This window comes from Orycteropus afer, unplaced genomic scaffold, assembly GCF_000298275.1.
Source record: "Orycteropus afer afer isolate SDZICR_OR568_19922 unplaced genomic scaffold, OryAfe1.0 scaffold00001, whole genome shotgun sequence".
Classification (NCBI taxonomy): Eukaryota; Metazoa; Chordata; class Mammalia; order Tubulidentata; family Orycteropodidae; genus Orycteropus; species Orycteropus afer.
Genome location: NW_006921588.1, coordinates 31,694,292 through 31,709,037, shown reverse-complemented (window position 1 = coordinate 31,709,037; position 14,746 = coordinate 31,694,292). Strand labels below are relative to the sequence as shown.

Below are 14,746 nucleotides of genomic sequence, written 5' to 3'. Positions count from 1 at the left end.
CCATGGAGGGATGGACACTGGGAAGAGGTAACTATGGGAAGGAAGTGGGAGGGGAGCTGTTGCATTGTGGTAAACTGTGGTCAATGTCATGAGACAAAGTTTATGTAAACTGCTGTATGGCAAGTGAATTTGCTCTGTAAATCTTCACCCAAATCACAATAATAAAAAAGAAAAAAAAAAAAGAAATATTTGTTTTCGATTTGCAGCCTTGGGAATCCAAAGGGGGTCGCTGTGAGTTGGAATTGACTTGATGGCAGTGGGGTTTTTGTTTTGGTTTGGTTTTATTAAAAAAGGACTTATCAGATTATGGCTATCACACAGCAGGGTATGCCAAGGTTCCCAATTTTACTTTATCACTAATAATTTTTTGGGGAACAGGGACACTTATTAATACCTCACAGAACACAATTTGAGACAAACTGAACTATGACAATATTCAGTAGAATTCTTTATCCTCACACCTCAGGAATTCAACAGAGAGGAATGAATGAGAATGTTGAACTCACAATACGGAAGGAGATTAAAGAGGTGATTCTCCGGATTTAACTTCAGTATAATTAAATAGAACAAACTATAGCTTAAAACTAAAAAGACTTCTCTATTTATGACTTTCCAAGTTACCAGCTTTCAGAGATAGAAACAAAATAAAGCTACAAAACTAAATAACATCAGCTGGGCCTTCTGCCAGCAGATGGCAATGGTTGTAGGGCAAGATCCTTTCGGTCTGGACCATAGAGCCCTTTGTTAATAAGTGGAGATCTTGATGGAGTTCTACTTAGTTTTGAGAGATTTTACAATATCATTAATCTCATTGTGTCCAGTAGGTGCAAAAGCGGCAAAAGTGCCTGAAACAGCAGCTATGCAGTTATGATGGAATTGTGTCTGCATAAACCATATGTTGAAGTTCTAACCCCTGTACTGGTGAATATGACCTTGTTTGGACTTATGGTCTTTCTTTGAAGATGTGAGCAGTTAACTAGGTCATACCAGAGCAGGGTAATCCTAATCTTTTATTCCAGAAGGAGAGAACAGGCATGGAGACAGAGTCACACAGGTGGAGATGCTAAGTAAAAATGCATCTAAAAGCCAAGGAACACCAAGGAACAAATGCTCAGATTACCAGAAACTGAAAAGAGACAAAGAAAGATTTTTCCCTAGATCGGAATGGATGGAGAGTGCATGGCCCTACCCAATGCCCTGAATTTAGGCTGCTGGCCTCCCTGTGAAATAATAGATTTCTGTTTTTTAAAGCCACCCACTCGGTGGCATTTTGTTTTGGCAGCCCTAGGAGACTAAGAGAAAGAGGTAATAAAAAATCTGAAGTGCTGAGAAAAAAATTATAACTATTAAAAAAAAAGAAATATTTGTTTTCTTTTGGACAGGCATATGAGCTGAACATTTACATTAGGTGGATACACTCCTTGGAGAGATCAATTATGGGAGAATAGAAGGGCTGTGTATGCACAGGGAGACAGCTCAGGGGGCAGGAGTGCATGGGAGGGAAGGACACAGGGAAGAGGTGGCTATGGGGAGGAAGTGGGAGGAGAGCTGTTGCATTGTGGGAGATTGCAGTCAATGTTATGAAAAAAAGTGTTTGCTGTATGGAAGATGAATTTACTCTGTAAACTTTCACCCAAAGCACAATAAATTAAAAAAAAAAAAAAAAAAAAGATTATTTGTTTTCTTTTACAAAACAAAAACCTAAAAAAACATTCCAAACAATCATCCAAGATACAACTGGTCTCTATCACCTGGAGCAGCAGAGAAAGAAGCAGACTATAGGTTTAGTTGCCTCCATGAACTACTGCCTCCTTTGTCATGAGACCAGAAAAACTGGATGGTGCCTGTGGTAGTTAAATTTGTGTGTAAACTTGGCTGGGCCTGGTTGAGTGGCTGGGCAGCTGGTGGTAGTTACTCCCCATGATGAAACTGGCAATCAATTCCATGGTGGGATCTACCACAAGCAGTTGAGTAGCTGCCTTTGGGATATGGTCTGCTTCCTGTACACAAGGAGAAGCCTTGGGGATAGTCTCTAGCTTATGGCACATTTGAACCCTACATGTAGCTGTGTCATTGCTCAGCAGTCTGTCATGCTCTGCTGACCTTGGGACTTAGAATGGACTTGAATTACTGGCCTGCCGTGTGGTTTGGTAACGTTAGGACTGTGCCATTTTGTTTGTCAACCTTGAGCTTGTTAGCCTCAGCAGCCAGTAGCTAGCTGCCTGAGTGAAGAAATGCCTCTAGCTTCAGTGGGCCGGGAGCAGGAGGCAGAGATGAAGCCCAAGATCAGGTGTTTTCCAATATATCATTTTTGTCCTCATCTGATGTCCTGGATGTGTGCTGTTATTTTATTTTGCAAAGTGATTTTTTAATTTAGTTGGATAGGATGGTTGAAACTTTTGAGGTAGAATAGAGTAGGAAAATATAATGATAATCATAATGATTAAACAAGTAAAAGGTAGTTACTAAGTCCTTACTAAATGCAGGAGATCCAACTTCATTCATGCATAGCTACCACCAATCTATCAATGTTGGCTTGTGTCGCTATGATGCTGAGCAGGTTTCAGTGGACCTTTCAGACTAAGACTGGGAAATAAGGCCTGGTGATCTACTTCTGAAAAAATCAGCCAATGAAAACCCTATGGGTCAAAAAGATGCAGTGTTTAGTTCTGTTCCCTTGTGCATGGGATTGCATGAGTTGAGGACTAACTAGAAGGCAGTTAACCCAGCTAACCCAAAGTAGAGTTACTAACCCAGGCAGTTGAATGATACATTTATGCTCTAATCCACCACAGCTTGTCTCTTTTTCTTTGAGGTCACGAAACAAAACAAGGAAGTGTTCACTTCTCCTTTCTTGGCTTCTATGTCTCTTGTTTTAACCTTTATATGTTAACTGGCAACCGAGCTACCCAAGGCCTACCAGAATTTGAAAAGAAGTATTTGAGTCAGCAAAAAAGGCTACAAGTCTCTTGCTTCTCCTTTAACCATCTGAAAAATTATGATAGCTCCTTTCTAATTGAAACTAGCAACATCTAAGACTGAACCAGAGCACAAACATTATGCCTACACCAAAACAAGTCATAAAAGAACTCCAATTTTCTGAGAAGAGATCATAGAAATCAGGAAACATTTCTAAATTGGAAGTGTCTGAATTTATTTTACAATAAATGTCAATAAATAACCAATCTTGTACACATTTTTCATAAAAGATTGTTTAGAAAATGTAACTTCATCCAAAGAATGCTTCTATGGATTTATATACCATATGAACATGCACATATCTGTATATTTTTACATTGGTGAACTCTTTGTTGTTTTCACTTGTATTGATAGTAACTCTCAGAATTTTTTAGGGACTGCATGGGATACTCATGGAATAAAAGCAAACTCTGGACAATTACCTCATATAAGCTATTGTCTTATATTGTCTCATGTTATTTTATGATACAAATGGTTAAGTGCTTGACTACTATACAGTTCAAGTGTACTGCTTGGTATGGCCCTTTTAGCCATGGTCTTTGTGACTCCTGCCAGATGCCTGGGTGGAACTATGTAAATGTGAGGTGCTTTTGGCCCACTAACAGTATTGGATAGCTTGTTAATAATGTAAATAAGGTTCATGGCATGCTTGTAAAGATGGGACCCTGAAAATAAAGTGTATGGAACCCTAAAAAAATGTTTAATCTGAATGTAATTAAGTCCCTATACCTAACTTCTGGTTTATTGGAAATACATGACATAAAGGGGTAAGTTAAAAAAGGCAGACAAATCCAGAATGTGGCACAATCTATAGTAAATGGCCATCCTCTTTTCTACAAAAAGTCGATGTGAAGAAAAAATTAAAAGATGGTGGGAAAGTGACATGACAGATCAAATATTGGTTTTATGAAAAAAGTTATAAAAGACTATTCAGTGACAATTAGGAAAATCGGATTATGGGCTGGTAGTAGAATTTTTCATTTTCTTAGATGTGATAATGGTATTGTGGCTGTATAGAAGAATGTCCTTATAACCTGAATTCCTGAAGTATGTACAGGTGACACCTCAAATGCTTCATCACACTCACATACACACATACACACACATCAAATGTGGGTTTCTAGACTATGATCTTCACAGGAGCAGATCACCATGTCTTTTCTCCCATAAAACCACTGGTGAGTCTGAAGTACCAATCTTTGGCCAGCAGTCGAGTACTTATCCATTGCACCATCAGGCCTCCCTTTACCAAAAAAACCAAACCTACTGCCATTGAAAGGTGATCCCACAGAATGTGGACATTATCAAACAATATCATTGATATCACACACAAGTAAAGTCTTACTGAAGATAATTCAAAAACGGTTGCAGCAGTATATTGACAGAGAACTTTCAGAAATGCAAGCTGGATTCAGAAGGGGACATGGAGCAAGGGATATCATTGCTGTTGTCAGATGGATCTTGGCTCAAAGCAAAGAATACCAGAAAGATGTTTACTTGTGTTTTATTGACTATGCAAAAGCATTTGATTGTGTGCATCATAACAAATTGTGGATAACATTGAGAAGAATGGGAATTTCAGAACATTTAATTGTACTCATTAGGAACCTGTACATAGACTAGGAGGCTGTCGTTTGAACAGAACAAGGGGATACCGCCTGGTTTAAAACCAGGAAGGCAGTGCATCAATGTTGTATTCTTTCACCATACTTATCAATCTGTATGCTGAGCAAATAATCCAAGAAGTTAGACTATATGAAGAACATCCATCAGGATTGGAGGAAAGCTTATTAACAACCTGTGATATGCAGATGACACAACTTTGCTTGCTGAAAGTGAGGATGACTTAGAGCACTTACTGATGAAGGTTAAAGACTATAGTGTACAGTATGAATTACACCCCAATATAAAGAAAACAAAAATCCTCACAACTGGACCAATGAGCAGCATCATAATAGATGGAGAAAAGAATGAAGTTGTCAAGGACTTCATATTACTTGGTTCTAAAATCAACGCCAAGGGAAGCAACAGTCAAGACATCAAAGGACATATTGCATTGGGCAAATCTGTTGCAAAAGACCTCTTTCAAGCACTGAAGACCAAAGTTATCTCCTTGAAGACTAAAATGCACCTGACCCAAGCCATGGTATTTTCAATCGCCTCATATGCATGTGACAGCTGGACAATGAATAAGGAAGTTCAAAGAAGAGTTGATGCTTTTGAGTTATGGTGTTGGCAAAGAATGTTGAAAGTACTGTGGACTGCTAAAAGATCTAACAAATCTGTCCTGGAGGAAGTGCAGCCAAAATGCTCCTTGGAAGCAAGGATGGCCAGACTTCGTCTCACCTACTTTGGTCATGTTGTCAAAAGTGGCCATTCTCTGGAGAAAGATGTCATGCTTGGTAAAGTGGAGGGTCAATGAAGGAGGGAAAGGCCCTCAATGAGATGGATTGACACAGTGGCTGCAGCGATGGGCTCAGGTATAGTAGGGATCATGAGGCTGGCACAGCCATAAGATCGCTATGAGTCAGAGACAACTTGACGGCACATAAAACAAAAATGACAACAACAAACTGCTATTGAGTCAAGTCTAACTCATAGTGACCCTATAGTATAAAGGAGAATTGCTCCATAGACTTTCCAAGGCTGGAAATCTTTACAGAAGCAGACTGCTTCATCTTTCTCCCAAGGAATGGCTGGTGGGTTCAAACCACCAAACTGCTGGTCAGCAGCCAGATACATTAACCACTATCAGAGCCCCAGGACTCCTTTAGATAGAACATAAGATAAATTTTCACCCAAACTACAATGAAAAGTAAAAACAAACAAACAAACAAAAACCATAAGAGATTGGAATATAAAATATCAGAGACTAAAGAGATAACAATAACAACCAGATACGAGTGAACCTTGATCAGATCCTAGGTTAAAAAAGCAATAAATAAAAAACACTCTAAAAGATATTTTTGGAACAATTAGGAAAATTTGAAGAAGGACTACATATTACATATTACTGAATTATTAATTTTCTTAAGTGTAGTAACAGTACCGTAGGAGAATGCCTTATTCTTAGGATGTGTATGTTAAAGTAATTAGAGGTAAAGGGTCATAATGCCTACAACTTAACTTGAAATAACTCAGAAAAAAAATCAAAGAGAGAAACAAATAAAGTAAATATGATAAAATGTTAATAATTATTGGCTCCACACAGTGAATAGATAATTCTCTGTTCTTTCCATTTTCTTATAAGCTTGACATTTTCCATACCAAAAAAGTTTCAAAAACGGATAGAAACTTTTTATTTTTTAGATATAGAAATCATACTATTATGTCTACCTTGTGATTGAGGGATATCTCTTATCCCAGCAGCAAGTATCCTCTGACAGACATACTGATTCAATGTACTGTCAAATAATATACCTACTCAGGTAAGAAACAGCATGTTGAATACAAGTTCCCAAGAATTCATCCCTCTGAGGTGGATCATAATTCAAAGTACTGAATGGAAGAATAACAGCAAGGATTGAGAAAGGATGGATCTGTAACAAAACAAAATGTTTATAGTTTAAACAAGTAAAACAAAACAAAAATTTAAACCTAATTTCGATTTTAGGTAGAAGTCTCTTTTTTTAACATGCCTAATGTCACATAAATATAGAAAATGTGTTACTCTGTATTAAATACAGTTTTTCCAAACTGCTATAATGTATTTGACCACATCATTAATTAGTAGTAACTCTGAAAGTATTAGTACAGTGCTTGCTTCTACAGCACATATACAAAAGAGTATTACTGTAGGAAAAAAAAAATCAGACAATCTATAAATTAGTTAGGTTTAAAATCCTGTCCCAGAATTCATTAATCATTAAAATTAATTGGAACCTGCATCACTAATTTCCATGTTACTCAGTGCTTTTAAAGAATTGACATATTATGTAATTAAGGAAGATTCTGTATCTTAATTTATAATCATTAGCCTTTATTTTTCTTTTGTTCATTCATTCTTTTATTTCATTATTCTCTCACTCATCAAATATTTAATAGCTGCCAGTAATTATGGTAAAGAAATAAGACAGACTTACATTTTCATCTGTGAGAAAATACAGTCTTAAAAGTAGAAGCCTAAACCTGATATATACAATAGAGATTTTGTAAGTGAACTACTTCTCACATAATTCCAAAAGGTAGCATTTTACATGTAAACTCTAGAAATAAATCCATAAGATACACTGACCATTTAAGAATACTAAAGTCAATAGACGCCTTATAATTTTCTCCATTTTCATACTTTTACTTTTCAATATAATTACTTTTAAATAGTAAAAATAACATCACAGGATTATATAAAATAAGAAAAAGAAAAAACTCCATTATCTTAATACCAAGGAGCCCTGGTGGTGCAGTGATTAAAGCAGTGGGCTGCTAATCTAAATGTCAGCAGTTCAAACCCAACAGCTGTTCCACAGGACAAAGATGAGGCAGCCTGTTCTATAAAGATTTGCATTGGAAAACCTATGGGGCAGTTCTACTCTGTCCTATGGGATCACTATGAGTTGGAACTGACTCAATGGCAATGGGTTTTGGTTTGGCTAGGTATCCCAATACCACTATTATTATTTGCAAGTATTTCCTTTTAGTCAATGAATTTTGACCATTGATCTTTCACAATATTGTAACGACCCAAAGGATGATTGCTAATCTTTTCAGACTGGCAATGCTGGAACAAAGAAAATGGCTTTAAGGGCCAGTGTAAGGGAGAAGAACAATAAATTGTTGAACTAGAAACCAGAGTTTAATTAAAATTATGCTTCTAGAAGTTGACAACCATATAAAATTAATGTGTAACATTTAAATTTTACCTTTTCAATCTGCTGAAGGACTACTGAGGCTATCCTATCAAGTAGCAAAGTATTGAGGTAGCTAGTTCTAGAAATAAAAGATGCAATCCCTGCAACATTTGTGAAATTAATTTCATCCATCAACCGCTGTAAAGTAGCAATTGTTTCTTCAAGAAGTGACTCAACAAACCAGTCTCCTTTTAAAAATTTAAGTTCCTCCCACAACAGATCCAAATTGTTGCTTTCTTGTAGTCTCTGACGTCCATAGTGATCTAATTTTTGAAGTAATTTCAGTTGTTTCCCAGTAATACTGTATAAATTCTTGTGATCATACTGAATCCATCTTAAAACAGATGTGGCAAAACTATGCAGTTCATTGAGGTCACACTGAGGTAAAACTGCTTCAATTCGGGATGTCTCTACTTCATCCAAGTGAGGTGCAGGAAGCATGGAAATAGCACAGACCAGGATGGAAATCTCAAAAGGTATGACACTAATTTTCAAGTAACTAAAAAAAAAGGGGAGGGGAAAGGTATGTGGTTAAAAAGAACAAAATTAATACATCAACAAAAAATAAAATATTAAAATACAAGTTTATTATTATTATAATTAATAGATCAGGCAGGATTAAAACACAAATTGATCCAAGAACGGTTAAAGTCAAACGTAATAGGTCCATAATGTGCCATTAAAGGAAACTCCAACATTCTAAAGCACAACCAAAATTTTTTTATGGAAAAATAAAACTTTAGTTCCTGGATAATGAAAGGTGAGTGTCAGAACAATATGCCCACTGTCATTGCTGCAGACAGAATGTGAGCTGAATTTCTGATGTGATGCAGCAAGAGCTGAATGACCTAGTAATAGGGCCTGACATACAGTGATCATTCAATAGTACTGATTCCCTTCTCACTTCTGCTATACAGGGAGTCACAGAACAAGTTTTAATAAATTCTAAAAGACCGAAGTCATACAAAGCATTTTCTCTGACCACAAGGAAGTGAAGGCAGACATCAAAAATAGAAAAAAAACCTGGAAAATACACAAATACATGGAAATTAAACAAAACATTATTAAACTACCAATGGGTCCAGGAAGACATAAATCTCTTAAGAGTCAAATGAAAATAAAAGTACAACATACCAAAACTTATAGGATGCAACAAAGGCAGTATTCAGAAGGAAACTTACAGCAATGAATGTCTACATAAAAAAAAAATAAGAAAACTCTCAAATTAACAGCCTAATTTGACAACTCCACAGAACCAGAAAGAGATGAGCAAACTAAGCTTGAATCCTACCAGAAGAAAGGAAATAACAAACATCAGAGGAGAAATAAATTAAAATTCAAAAGAGAAAAACAATAAAGAGAATGAATAAAACCAGAAGTTGGTTTCTGGAAAAGATTAATTGATAAATCTTTAACTACACTGACAAAGAAAAGAAGAGATGCAGATAACCAAAATAAAAAAATGAAGAGGGGACATTACAATTGACCTGACAGAAATAAAGACAATTACGACAAATGATGAAAAATTATATAGCAAAAAACTGGATAACAAAAATGAAATAGGCAAATTCTTAGAAGCACATAACTTACCCAAAATAACTCAAGAGGAAATAGAAAGTATCAACAAACCCATAACAAGAAAAGAGATTGAATCAGTGATCAAAAACCTCCAAACAAAAAAAAATCCTGGACCATATAGCTTCACTGGGGAATTATACCAAACATTTAGGGAAGAATTGACACCAACTGTTTAAACTGTTCCAAAATATAAAGAAGGAAGGAATATTCCTTAATTTATTCTATGAAGCAAACATAACCAGATAATCAAACAAGACAAAGACATCACAAGAAAAGAAAACTACAGGACAGTATCTCTTAATACATGCAAAAATCCTCAGTAAAATACTAGTGAACAGAATCCAAAAGCATATTAAAGGAACCATACACCATGACCAAGTGGGACTTATTCTAGGATTGCAATGATTGTTCACATTAGAAAAATCAATCAGTGTAATACATCTCATCAATAAAACAAAGGACAAGAACCACATGGATGCAGAAAAAGCATTTCATAAACTTCAACCTTTGATTAACCCTTTCTTGATGAAAACTCTAAAAAATATTGGAATAGAAAGGAAATCCCTCCATATGATTCAGGGCATATATGAAAAGACAAAACCAATATTACACTTAATCGAGAAAGATTCAGAGCTTTCCCCTTAAAAGGGGAACAAGATAATGGTGTCTGCTTCCACCACTTCTGTTCAATATTGTCTTAGAAGTCCTAGCCACAGCAATAAGAAAAAGAAATAAAAAGCATTAAGATGGAAAAGGAAGAAGTATAATTATTTCTATTCACTGATGATATGATCCTATACATAGAAAATCACAGAGTCCACAAGAAAATGTCTAGAAATAATAGAGGAATTTAGCAAAGTTGGAGGGTACAACAAATAAAACTCAATTGAGTCTCTATGCACTAGCAATGAGAAATTTGAAAGGAAATTTAGGGAAATAATTCCATTTACAACAGAATCTAAGAGAATAAAAAAACTTAGGAATAAATCTAACCAGGTACATGCAGAACTTATACAATGAAAATTATAAAACAGTGCTGAAAGAAATTAAAGAAGATGAAAATAAATGGAAAGGATATTCTGTGTTCATGGATTAGAAGATAGAGTATTGTTAAGATGTCAATATGACCCACAGTTATCTATAGATCCAACATAGTACCAAACAAAATTCTAACAGCCTCTTCACAGAAATAGAAAAACCAATCTTAAACTTGATATGGAATGACAAGAGGTCCCGAGCAGGTAACACAATCTTGAAAGAGAAGAACAAAGTAGGAAGAATCACACTTCCTGATTTTAAAAACATACTGATATAACAAAAGACACATATCACAGACCAACGGAACAGAAGTGAGAGCTCGGAAATAAACCCACACATCTGTGATCAACTGATTTTTGACAAGGGTGCTAAGCCCATTTAATGGGGAAAGAGTCCCTTCAATAAATGGTGCTGGGAGAACTGGATTTCCACATGCAGAAAAATGAAACAGAATCCAAACAAATTCAAAATGGATTAAGGACCTACAAATTAAAACCATAAAATTCTTAGAATAAACAGAAGTAAAACTCTCAGGCCTAGCCTTCAATTGATTATTTAACATAACAAAACCACATACAGAAAAGACAAAATAAGTAATTGAGACCTCATAAAAATTACTGGTAAAGCTCAAATACTACAGCCTTCAGTATGGATTGCATCTCAACATAAAAAAAACAAAAATCTCCACAACTGGACCAATAAGCAACATCACGATAAATAGGGAAAAGATTGAGGTTGCCAGGGATTTCATTTTATTTGGATCCACAACTAACACCCATGAAAGCAGCAGTCAAGTAATCAGTGAATTGCACTGGGCAAAATCTCTGCAAAAGATCTCTTTAAAATGTTGGGAAGCCAAGATTCACGTTGAAGACTACAGTACATCTGACCCAAACCATGGTATTTTCAATAGGCTCATGCATGTGAAAGCTGGACAATGAATAAGGGAGCCCAAAGAAGAGTTGATGCATTTGAATTATGGTGCTGATAAAGAATACTGAAAATACCATGGACTGCCAGGAGGACAAACAAACATGTCTTGGAAGAGGCAGAATTCTCCTTAAAAGCAAGAACGGCCAGACTTCATTGCTCATACTTTAGTCATGTTGTCAGAAGGGATCAGGCCCTGGAAAGGGATATGAAACCTGGTAAAGTAGAGGGTCAGCGTAAAAGGGGAAGACCTTCACTGAAATGGATTGACAAAGTAGCTGAAACAATGGGCTCAAACAAAGCAAAGATTGTGTTGATGGTGCAGGACTGAGCAGTGTTTCATTCTGTTGTACATGGGGTCGCTATGAGTAGGAGCCGACTTGATGGCACCTAACAACAACATAAAAATTAAAAACTTGTTCATCAAAAGTCTTTCCCAAAAAAGTGAAAAGACAAGCTACCGACGGGGAGATTATCTTCAGAAACCATATATCCAGTAAGAACCTAATAACTAAAATATATATAAAACTTTGACAATGTAGCAACAAGACAAATAACCTAGTCATAAAGTGGGCAAAGGACTTTAATATACATTTCACCAAAGGGGACATTCAAATGGCCCCAAGCACATGAAAAAATGCTCAGCATCATTAGCCATCAGAGATGCAAAAACTAAATAAATAAGTAATGACAAATGTTGGTGAGGATGTGGAAGAACTAGAACCCTTACCCACTGCCGGTGGGAATGCAAAAAGGTACAAATATTTATTTATTTATTGTTCCACAATATTTGTGGAAAACACTGTGGTGGTCCCTCAAAACACTAAAAACAGAACTACTATGTTATTGTTCAATGCCGTCGAGTCAGTTCCAACTCATAACAACTCTATGCACAACAGAATGAACACTGCCTTATCCTGCACCATCCTCACAGTCATTGCTATGTTTCAGCCCACTGCTGTAGCCATTGTGTCAATCCGTCTCATTGAAAGTATTCCTCTTCTTTGCTGACCCTCCTTACCAAGCACAATGTCCTTTTCCAGGGACTGGTCTCTCATGATAACATGACCAAAGTACAAGAGATGAAGTCTCGCCATCCTCACTTCTAAGAAGCATTCTGGTTGTACTTGTTCCAAGACAGATTTATTTGTTCTTCCAGCAGTCCATGGTATATTCAATATTCTTAGCCAAGACCATAACTCAAGTGCATCAGTTTTTCTTCAGTCTTCCTTATTTCTTGTTCAGCTTTTGCATGCATATGAGATTATTTAAAACACCATAGCTTGGGTCAGGCCTATCTTTGTCCTGAGGGTGACTTCTTTGCTCTTTAACACTTTAAAGAGGTCTTTGGCAGCAGATCTACCCAATGCATGACTCCTTTTGATTTCCTGACTGCCATCTCCATGGGCATTGAATGTTGATCCAAGTAAAATGAAATCCTTGATGTCAGTCTTTTCTCTGTTTACCATGATATTGCTTATTGGTCTAGTTGTGAAGATTTTTGTTTTATGTTGAGGTCTAATCCATATTGAAGTCCTCTTTGCTTTCAGTAAGGAAGGTTGAGTCATCTGCATATTTCACGTCGTTAATGAGTCCTCCTTCAATCCTGATGCCATGTTCTTCTTCATCTAGTCCAGCTTCTCAGATTATTTGCTCATCATACAGATTGAATAAGTATGGTGAAAGGATACAACCCTGTCACATACCTTTCCTGATTTCAAACCAGTATTCCCTCATTGAGTCCAAACTACTGCCTTTTGGTCTGGGTACAGGTTCCGTGTAAGCACAATTAAGTGTTCTGAAATTCCCATTTTTCCCAATGTTATCAATATTTGTTATGATCCACATAGTTGAATACCTCTGTATAGTCAATGAGCATAGGTAAACATTTTTCTGGTGTATTCTGCTTCCAGTCAACATCCATCTAACATCAGCAATGACATCCTTCATTCCACGTCCTCTTCCGAATCTGGCTTGAACTTCTGGCAGTTCTCTGTGTACTGCTGCAACCACTTTTGAATTATTTTCAGCAAAACTTTACTTGCATGTGATATTAATGATATTGTTTGATAATTTCCACATTCTGTTGGATCATCTTTCTTTGGAATGGGCACAAATATGGATCTCTTCCAGTTGACTGGCCAGTTAGCTGTCTTCCAAATTTCTTGGCACAGACGAGCTTCCAGCATTGCATCCATTTGTTGAAAAATCTCATTGGGTAGTCTGTCAATTCCTGAAGCCTTATTTTTTACCAATGCCTTCGGTGCAGCATGAATTTCTTCTTTCAATACCATTGGTTCTTGATCATATACTACCTCCTGAAATGTTGAACTTCAACCAATTCATTTTTTACAGTTAATCTGTGTATTCTTTCCATCTTCTTTTGATGCTTTCTGCATTGCTCAATATTTTGCCCAAAGAATCCTTTGTTTTGCATCTCAAGACCTGAACTTTTTCTTCAGTTCTTTCAGCTTGAGAAACGCTGAGCATGTTCTTCTCTTTTGGTTTTTCAATTCCAGGTCTTTGCATATTTCATTATAATACTTTACGTTGTCTTTTTGAGCCACCTTTACAAATTTTCTGTTCAGCTCTTTTACTTCATCATTTCTTCCATTCACTTTAGCTACTCTACACTTAAGAGCAGGTTTCTGAATCTCTTTTGACATCCATTTTGGTCTTTCTTTATTCCTTGTCTTTTTAATAATGATCTTTTGCTTTTGTCATGTATGATGTCCTTGATGTCACCCCAAACTCATCTGGTCCTCAATCGTTGGTGTTTAATATATCAAATCAATTCTTGCAATATGGAAGTTCAAGTTGAAGCTAAAGAAAATTGAAACAAGTCCACAAGAACCAAAATACAACTTTGAGTATATCCCACCTGAATTTAGAGACCATCTCAAGAACAGAACTACCATATAAATCAATAATTTCACTCCTAGGTATATATGCAAAAGACTTGAATGCAGAGGTTCAAAGAGAAATATGTACACCAATGTTTACTGCAGTGCTATTCACAATGTCCCAATATTCAAAAGGTAGAAACAATCTAAATGGCCATCAACAGATGAATGGGTAAACAAAATGTGGTACATACATACATACAATGAAATACTACCCAAGTCAGTAGGAGAAACGAAGCCTTGATACATGGTAAAGTATGGATGGAGACTGAAGACACTATGCTCAGAAAATAAGTCAATCACAAAAGGACAAATATTGTATAACAAATATTTGACTCATACAAAAAGAAAAGGGAAGAGAACCTACAGACTGGGAAAAAATATTTGGTAATAACATATCTGACAAGGGACTTATCTCTAGAATTTATAGAACACTCCAACACCTCAATAACAAAAAGACAACCAATCCAA

At 36.2% G+C, this 14,746-nt stretch overlaps 1 protein-coding gene across 1 annotated transcript in view; it reads right to left on the bottom strand.

Moving 5' to 3' along the window:
- Positions 1-14,746, bottom strand: part of FASTKD1 (FAST kinase domains 1) — a 70,479-nt gene that overhangs the window by 22,071 nt on the left and 33,662 nt on the right. Inside the window, exons 7-8 of the mRNA XM_007945414.2 lie at positions 7,839-8,325; positions 6,404-6,518 (exon numbers count right to left, since the gene is read on the bottom strand). Coding sequence (XP_007943605.1) covers positions 6,404-6,518; positions 7,839-8,325 — 602 coding nt within the window. The remainder of the gene's footprint in view (positions 1-6,403; positions 6,519-7,838; positions 8,326-14,746) is intronic.